The following is a 10000-nucleotide window of genomic DNA, read 5'->3' as shown; positions in this document are numbered from 1 at the left end:
AGTCAGATAAACATATGAAAAGACTCGACGAGGATATATCGATTTAATCAGAGGTTGTCAAGGGTCTAAGTTGTTTTGAACTCTTAGTTATAATCTGCTTTAAACTCATTTTAAGACCTTTGATCAGTTACATAATGAGTTTAACAAACCAAACACACACGGTATAAAGCGCTAATAAAACCGCCCGACTGATTTACGAGTGTATAATCAACAGAAAACAGCGATTCATACAATAAGATTGATGAAGTCTGGGAATATTCCACCTGCTGCTAACCGGCTAGCGCGCTACACACAAACAAACTACTTCACTCTCGTTTAAAACAGACAAACACACTCTAAATACAACAGTAAGTGAAAGGAATGGGTTTATATCTTACCCAGATAAATAAAGAATCACTCAGTTGATGTTTATTCAGGCTCATGGTGGCGGTTTGTGCTGTTAAACACACACACACAAACAAACTAGCAGCGCTGCTAAATGCGCGCACACGAACTGGACGCGTCACTCAAACTTGCGCCGCGAGAACGCTAGTAGTAGGCGCCGTCACCATAGCAACAGAACGACGCGCGCTCTACTCTAGATATAGAAAATATGTGAAATACAAGTTAAACGTCTTGATGACAGCGGTTCTTATTAAATGTAATTGATTAAAATTACATAAATGTACACTTACTGAGTTATCCAGTCATGTTTTTTAAAAGTTAAACACTAAACAACACTAAACAATGTTTAGTAAACATAACCACTCCTGTCACGGTTCCGCCGTGTGACCACTAGATGGCGCGAGCGGCAAAGTGACTAGATTTTAGTGTTATTATTATTTATTTATTTTAAATATATGTATATATTTCTTGTCGTCATCAAGCAGAAAAAATCTGGGGGGAAACCTAGCGTCATATTAATTCATATTAACCATTAATATTGCAGTCGATAAAAAAAAAAAAAATCGTCTTCATAATGATCTCAAATCGTGTCTAGGCTGCAGGTAAACATTGTGGATTATTATTCATTCATAGGTGTCTGGCTCAAATGTGTTTTTCGAACATATTTATTTTTATTTTTTTTGATTATTTCCCTCACATATCTATCCCGTATAAATGTGGAAAAGCGGCTCTTGACAAAGTTACTGGAACTATATCTAGGTTGCATATTTCAGTCGAGCGTTAAGCTCCCTATAATCACACAAAGACTTTATATTTCCTTTCTCAGATAGTTCACATCTCTCGCATACTTTCTGTTTGTGGCCCATCCGCCTCACAAACACACACACACACACACACACACACACACACACACACACACACACACACACACACGTGTGCGACTGTGCGTAGGTCACTTCCGGCTCCTCCCATCCGGAACTGTCAATCATCTGGTTGCCCAACACCTCTCATTGCTGTAACTGTATGTGCAATGTGTAACTTCCTTTCCTTTGTTTTCCTATATCTACTATAATATAAGCAAATAATATGATAAAAATCGTCTTTTATTCATTAGTCTGGAGCTGCTCTGATCCACACAGGAAGCCCTTCACGTTGGACCCTGGAGGAAACAGGATCACTAGTTAACATACTAGTCTCTGGTTATGGTTAGTCATCCTCCAGGGGTTCATGACTAACAATCTGGCAAAAGGCCGAAGGGGATTTTTCACAAGAGCCGGCTATTTTCATTCAGGAACCTTCCTCTTCTCTGCTCTCCATCCGCCTCTCTGTCCAGATGTGCTTCCTTAAACTGATTCCGTAAAATAACTGTGACACACACACACTGTTTATTTTCTCCCTGTTGCTCTCTTCTCATTGTGCAGTTTACATATTTTATTTCCAAAGCAACAATACACAAACATATATTATGACAGTGTGGGGGGAAAAGACACAGTAATAATAGTCATGAAAATATAACAATGTTTAATAATAAAAAAGGCACAAAATAAAATAAACTTTCAATAAGACATTAATGATCTACCATTTTCTTTTAATAAGTTGAATATATTTATTATAATAAATTATTTAATATATAAATAACAGTGCTGTCAAAACGATTAATCGCAATTAATCACATCTAACATAAAAGTTTGTTTATATATGTGTATATATATATATATATATATATATATATATATATATATATATATATATATATATATATGTGTGTGTGTGTGTGTGTGTGTGTGTGTGTGTGTGTGTGTGTTTGTGTGTGTGTGTGAATATAAATTTAAAAAAAATAAAAAAATATATGCAGTACATTATATTATATATTACATTATATATATATATATATATATATATATATATATATATATATATATGTGTGTGTGTGTGTGTGTGTGTGTGTATACACACACACACACACATGCATACATAGGCCTAAGTAGAATAATACACACATTATAAACAAACTTTAATGTCAGATGTGATTTATTGCGATTAATCGATTGGACAGCACTAATAAATAATAAAATAATTATACTTTTGTCTAATAATAATGATTCTTAATGTAATCAATTGAATACAATTATCTAAAAATATTTAAAAATAATAATAATACTGAATACTGTGAATGGTGTGTCTGATCATCACAGCACAAACTCTCCTCAACAACACATGATTTGAAGAATCATTCATTCGTGTGTGAAGCACAAACGCTGCAGGATGACTATAATAATGAACAATAAAAGTAAATAATAGCCCACTTCATCCAGAGGGGTCTCTGCAGATCTCAGATGCTGGTGACGTTTTCAGTCTCTAATTTAAGGTTACACACCCACATCTGACGTCAGAACAGACTAAACAACAGACTCTTAAATCGCCTAAAAACCACACAGAAACAGCGCTGGTCCAGATTGAACGCATGACGGGATTGTGTGTGTGTGTGTGTGTGTGTGTGTGTGTGTGTGTGTGTGTGTGTGTGTGTGTGTGTGTGTGTGTGTGTGTGTGTGTGTGTGTGTGTGTGTTTAAGACAGGAATGTGGGCAGCTCTGAATGACTGGCAGGAGTGTTGGATGATCCAGGTGCAGAAACACAGGAAAAACAACACGGGTTTGCTTTTGCTGAACGCCAGGAAAGCAGCAGGCAGGGCAAGTGTGTGTGTGTGTGTGTGTGTCGACCGGGTGAAGCACTTTCAGCTGAATTTACAAACCCCCGAATCTAGACATGAGCTCACAAGGGCAGGGCGACACGACAGGTGTGTGTGTGTGTGTGTGTGTGTGTGTGTGTGTGTGTGTGTGTGTGTGTGTGTGTGTGTGTGTGTGTGAGAGAGAGAGAGAGAGAGAGAGAGAGAGAGAGAGAGAGAGAGAGAGAGAGAGAGAGAGAGAGAGAGAGAGAGATGGATGCAGATTTACAGGCTCGTGGAGGGCGGGTGTGTGTGTGTGTCTGTCAGAATGACGGGTGAAAAACCCTATGTGCTCATACACCGACGAGGCCCATTAAACGAGTGTTTTAACGAGCGCTGTGTGTGTTTTGACTCGTGCAGGTGCAGCTGGAAGAGCTGGAGAAGAAAATAAACATCGTAAATATTCCCTCCGCCTTTCATCTGAGGAAACTCTGGGAGAAACCAGCGGTCGCTACACAGCAACATGAAAGTCAAACAGCTTTTAGCCCCCTGAGCTTGATTTACTAGTGTTTTCTAAGTCAGTTTGAACAACCCCCTGACCTTCGGTATTAAACTTTTGCACGCAGCTTGTTCGTTTATGAGATGTCACCTGGTAATCGATACAATGAGCAATGAAAAACACATGAGCAACTTAGTAAAACGTTTGCTGTGTCCGAAATCGGTGAGGTAGGCCTACTACCTTTAAATTTTTATTTATTTTGCGATGGTTAAAAAACTAACTAAAACAAAATTATTCAATGAAATTCAGTGTCACGTGACCTACCAGCGTCGCTTCACTGCCATTCATAAACTCCCTCCCATGGCCTCATGGGATAGTTGTGATGATACATCTTCTGATGCAACGCTAGGGCACATCATCAGTGATGTTCCTGATCTCATTGGGTGTTTCGGGTCTTTCGAAACATCAGACACCCTCCTTCAGGCGACCCAGCTGAGGTTGATCAGACCTCAGCTTGTGCCCTAGCAGCATTTAGCCACGGATCCGCTCTTTTAATCCAGAGCCACCTCGAAGCCTTTTCTGCAGCCTCTGTGCTATAGCTGATAGCCCTTCTCCTTCTCTCTCCTGTGATGCCGAGTGCAGTATAGGCCCCGTAGAGGGACTTCCCTGCGAAGCCTCTGCACCCCACCTCCACAGGTAAGCACCTTGACTTCCAGCCTTGGTTGTGGCAGTCGTTGACGAGGCCATCATATTTCTCCCTCTTCCTCTCATAGGCTTCCTCCATTCAGTCTTCCCATGGCACGGTGAGCTCCAACATGACCAGGTTCTTTGTTGCCTCAGATACCAAGACAATGTCAGGTCTCAGGGTGGTCTTAACGACATGCTGGGGGAACTTAAGCTGTCTGCCCAAGTCAACTTTCAGCTGCCAATCCTGTGCAGTGTTCAGAATCCCTGCTGTTATCCTGGAAGATCTTTCTGGCCTTTCTCCGGCCCTGATGAAGCTAATGGTTTGCTTGGAGGGCTTAGACCTCCGACAGCTGCTCATGCTAACCTGGATGCTCTCTGCAATTGTTTCCAGCACCTGGTCATGCCGCCAGCGATATCGGCCTTCCCCCAAACCTCTTGGGCAGCAGCTCAAGATGTGCTCAAGTGTTCCCTTTCTCTGGCACAGGACACATGCTGGAGTATCGACCAGACCCCAGGTGTGCAAGTTGGACGGGCTGGGGAGGACGTCATAGACTGCCTGAACTAGGAACTTAATGCGGTGTGGCTCTGCCTGCCAGAGGTCTGTCCACGTGATCTTCCTCTCCACAGCTTGTTCCCATCTAGTCCAGGCACCCTGACATGCCATTCCCACTGCTTTGCTGGACCTCTCCTCCTCCACCGCTGCCCTCACCTCGCTTTGAACCAGCTGTCTCCGCTCCTTTCCCCGAGCCTTGTCAAATCTGGGTCCTTGAAAGGTTCCTAGCCCAGCCCTTCCTCTGGCCACTGCTCCCACTAGAACACCATGACGAAGCCGTGACTCTGCCTGGTCCACTGCCACCTCTGCCCTCCATTTTCTACCAGTCTTGACCTCTACCCCTGCCCCGGAGACTTTGGGGTCCCTAGACTCACGGAGCTGCAGCAACTCTCTTACGCGCAAGACCTTGAACTCCTCTTCGATGGATTTTAGTGGTAGCTGCAGCTTGCAGGTGTTTCCATAACTTAAGCAATGCTGCTTAAGCTCCTCGGGAATCCCAGCCATCTCCTTAGGTAGCGGCTGACTCTCCTTTCTAGTTCTGAGATGGTGGAAATCGGAAACTCGTACAGAAGCAGAGGCCACAGTATCCTTGGCAGAATCCCATGTTGGTACACCCATGCCTTAAATTTTCCAGGGAGCCCAGTTTTATCAACCTTCTTCAGCCACCCCTCCAGCTCCTCGCAGGTGTTTTTGATGGATGTTGTATCCTTGAGGCTGCTGTCGAAGATCTTTCCCAGGCTTTTAACAGGTTTTTCAGACAAGGTAGGGATTTGAGTTCCTGAGATGATAAAACGAAACTTCTCCACCATCCTGCCCTTCTTTAGCACTAACGAACTGGATTTATTTGGCTTGAATGACATCCTGGCCCATTCAATCACCCTCTCCAGGCCCTTCAGGATCCATCTGGCTCCAGGCACTGACTCCGTTGTCACTGTGAGGTCATCCATAAAAGCGCGGATTGGTGGTTGCCGCGTTCCAGTCTTGGATTTTGGCCCTCTGCACTCCAGTTCAGCAGCTTTCACCAACATGTTCATAGCCAGAGCGAATAGGATCACTGAAATGGTGCAGCCTGTGATGATTCCCACCTCCAGCCTGTGCCACTCTGATGTTATTGACCCAGATGAGACTCTCAGTTTGAAATCATTGTAGTAATCCTGGATAAGGTTTCTCACTATGGCAGGAACATGGTGCCTCTCTAGGGCCTCCTGTACCAGTTTGTGGGACATAGAGCCATAGGCATTGGCCAGGTCTAACCACAGCACCACCAGATCACCCCTATTCTCTTTTGCTTCTCTGAGGAGCTGTGTAACCACGCCTGTGTGCTCTAGGCAGCCCGGAACACCTGGTACGCCGCCCTTCTGCACAGAGGTGTCTATGTATCCATTTTTTCTCTGCCAACCACTTTGCAACTATGCTAAAGAAAATCTTTCCTTCCACACTTAAAAGCGAGATGATTCTGAACTGGCTGATGGTCTTGGAGTCCTCTTCTTTTGGGATCCACACTCCCTCTGCACACCGCCACTGTTTTAGGGTTTTTCCTTTCCTCCAGATGACTCTTAGGATCCTCCACAGCTGATGTAGCAGCTTGGGGCAGTACTTGTACACCTTGTACGATGTTCCGCTTGGTCCTGGTGCAGACCTAGACCTGGCCTTTCTTACCACTTCCTGTACTTCTTTCAGAAGTGGCTCCCTCAGGTTGAATGCCTCTACAGGCTCTGGTGGTGTAATCAAGGCATCACATTGCCCCAACTCTTTTCTCTGTAAGGGTCGCTAAATGTATCTGAAAGGTGTTGGTCGATTTCTCCCTTAGAAGAGATTAGGCGTCCACCTTTCTTCTGCCCGAGGAGCTGCTTGGTGAACTCGAATGGGTTTCTAATGAAGGCTGCTCTCCTCCTAGCCCTCTCCCTTCGCCGCCTCCTAAAGTTAGTAAAATAGTAAAGTGTTCATCGAATGCACACTTCAGAATCTCATCGGAAGTAGTAGGTCATTCGGGTACTTTTTGCCTACTCTTTTATGAGTAGGCCTACTGTGAATTCGGATACTACTCTTGTCAGTAACACATTATAAAAAATGTTTTGTTTTGTTTTTAAACATGTTAAATACTTTGTAATTGTACAATGTCGCTCTGGCAACCAACCACAACAACAGAACAACTCAGAATGTCATTGCAACTGCATGGCAACACCCTGGAAACCAGTGGGGATTTCTTTTAGACTGCAAGGGAAGCTCGGCTTCCCCTATAATGTCAAAAAAAATAATGGTCAAATATGCACTATTGTGTTAACATTTGGACTAAAAATGCGTTAGAAAACGTTCATCTCAAAGACGAGTTTGTTCAGAATCAGTTAGGCTACATATAGCAGGTCGGTTGACTCGATTTCCTTCTCAAACATTCCCGTAGCGTCACAGCCGATCACAGCGCATTTCCCTGTTGAAGCCCAGCGTCCATTGACTTCAATGGGGCTGCTTTGAACAGTTTTTTTCAGTGCTTCGAAACTAGATGGTCATTGGATAAATGCTGCAATTATGACCCGCCCACGGACGCTCAGCGTCTCTGGGGGTGAATGAGGAGTGGGCTGGCCTGGCATCCGAGCTTCTGCGTGATGACTGGAGGGTCTGCCGAAAGGCTGCATCTCCTTTTGATTGACAGCGATTTCATACAGTAAAAAGTCGCTTATGCTAAAGCTATTCGAGCTCAGCCCCATTGCGGATTTTGCAAGTGTAGTAGAAAGACAAACTGCTGCAACCTATTTCTTGGTATTTGCTTGTTGAAATTGCTAGCCAATTTTCATAATACATTTCACACAATTATATACACTCACCTAAAGGATTATTAGGAACACCTGTTCAATTTCTCATTAATGCAATTATCTAATCAACCAATCACATGGCAGTTGCTTCAATGCATTTAGGGGTGTGGTCCTGGTCAAGACAATCTCCAAACTGAATGTCAGAATGGGAAAGAAAGGTGATTTAAGCTATTTTGAGCATGGCATGGTTGTTGGTGCCAGACGGGCCGGTCTGAGTATTACACAATCTGCTCAGTTACTGGGATTTTCACGCACAACCATTTCTAGGGTTTACAAAGAATGGTGTGAAAAGGGAAAAACATCCAGTATGCGGCAGTCCTGTGGGCGAAAATGCCTTGTTGATGCTAGAGGTCAGAGGAGAATGGGCCGACTGATTCAAGCTGATAGAAGAGCAACTTTGACTGAAATAACCACTCGTTACAACCGAGGTATGCAGCAAAGCATTTGTGAAGCCACAACCTTGAGGCGGATGGGCTACAACAGCAGAAGACCCCACCGGGTACCACTCATCTCCACTACAAATAGGAAAAAGAGGCTACAATTTGCACAAGCTCACCAAAATTGGACAGTTGAAGACTGGAAAAATGTTGCCTGGTCTGATGAGTCTCGATTTCTGTTGAGACATTCAGATGGTAGAGTCAGAATTTGGCATACAAACAGAATGAGAACATGGATCCATCATGCCTTGTTACCACTGTGCAGGCTGGTGGTGGTGGTGTAATGGTGTGGGGGATGTTTTCTTGGCACACTTTAGGCCCCTTAGTGCCAATTGGGCATCGTTTAAATGCCACGGCCTACCTGAGCATTGTTTCTGACCATGTCCATCCCTTTATGACCACCATGTACCCATCCTCTGATGGCTACTTCCAGCAGGATAATGCACCATGTCACAAAGCTTGAATCATTTCAAATTGGTTTCTTGAACATGACAATGAGTTCAACCCAATAGAGCATCTTTGGGATGTGGTGGAACGGGAGCTTTGTGCCCTGGATGTGCATCCCACAAATCTCCATCAACTGCAAGATGCTATCCTATCAATATGGGCCAACATTTCTAAAGAATGCTTTCAGCACCTTGTTGAATCAATGCCACGTAGAATTAAGGCAGTTCTGAAGGCGAAAGGGGGTCAAACACAGTATTAGTATGGTGTTCCTAATAATCCTTTAGGTGAGTGTATTTATACCTTTATTATATTATCACTTATTATATGTTTTATATTATTATTAGTAATAATTAAAAAAATAATTATTACAATAATTAAAAAAAATATTAGTAGTAGTATTATTATACTTTATTATATTATTATTTATACCTTTTATTATATTATTACATTTATACAATTATATTTAACTCTGCTGGCCATTGAGAGGACACTGGTCAAGTCACTGGAAAAGACGCCTAGTTGGTACGACAGGGTCACAGAGCATTTTCTTGAAAAGGAACGTAGAATTTACGTATAAATAAATGGACAATTTTTATGATGTAGGCCGAAAATGAGCTTCCCCTCTTTGAAAGACCAGCAGCCGCCACTGCTGGAAACCAATTGAAACACCTTAACAAACAGAGAGTGATATTTATTTTAAAAACCATGTTTAAAAACACATTGAATACCTTGCAATTGCACAATCTCATCCTGGCAACCACCCATAACACCCTAGCAACTTAGAAAATCCTAGCAAACACATAGTAACACATTATAAATTACTATAAATGTCACCCTGGAACTTGCAACTTTATCTTAACAACTACATAGCAACACCCTAGCAACCACATAATCACATTACAAACCACTTAAAATGCCTTGGAATGTTACACTGTCACCCTGTTAACCATCCACATCACCCTTGAAACTTACAATATCTTAGCAACTACATAGCAACACCCCGGCAACTACCCAAAGCACCCTATTAACCACATAGTAACGTTACAAAACATGTTAGAAAACCTGTTAAATACCTTGCATTTGCACAATGTCCCCCTGGCAACCAACCACAACAATGGATCAACTCAGAATGCCATAGCAACTGCATAGCAACACCCTGGAAACCAACTGAAACACCTTAACAAACACATAGTGACAAATTTATTTTAAAAACCGTTTTAAAACACATTAAATGGCTTGCAATTGCACAATCCCATCCTGCCAACCTCCCAGAGAAGCTTCATGGCAACACCCTGAAAACCACCCAAACTCCCTAGAAACCACATAGTAATATTAAAAGCCATGTTAAATACAGTACCTTGCAATTGTACATCGTCACCCTGGCAGCCACCCACAACACCCAAGCAACCAGTGGAAAATTTTGTATGGAAAAATAAAAAAATGTAGCTTTAAAATGAACGATTTTGTAATTATTTTGTGGCTTTTAAACTGATTATAGCTTAAAAATGAGTGGCAGAAG

General features: G+C 42.6%; 1 protein-coding gene across 1 annotated transcript in view; it reads right to left on the bottom strand.

Moving 5' to 3' along the window:
* Positions 1-521, bottom strand: part of hook2 (hook microtubule-tethering protein 2) — a 24623-nt gene extending 24102 nt beyond the window's left edge. The window contains exon 1 of the mRNA XM_079882558.1: positions 378-521. Coding sequence (XP_079738684.1) covers positions 378-422 — 45 coding nt within the window. The 5' untranslated portion in view covers positions 423-521. The remainder of the gene's footprint in view (positions 1-377) is intronic.
* Positions 522-10000: the final 9479 nt, after the last annotated feature.

Source organism: Squalius cephalus (genome assembly GCF_949319135.1).
Source record: "Squalius cephalus genome assembly, chromosome: 1".
Lineage (NCBI taxonomy): Eukaryota > Metazoa > Chordata > Actinopteri > Cypriniformes > Leuciscidae > Squalius > Squalius cephalus.
This window is presented reverse-complemented; position numbering and strand designations above follow the sequence as displayed.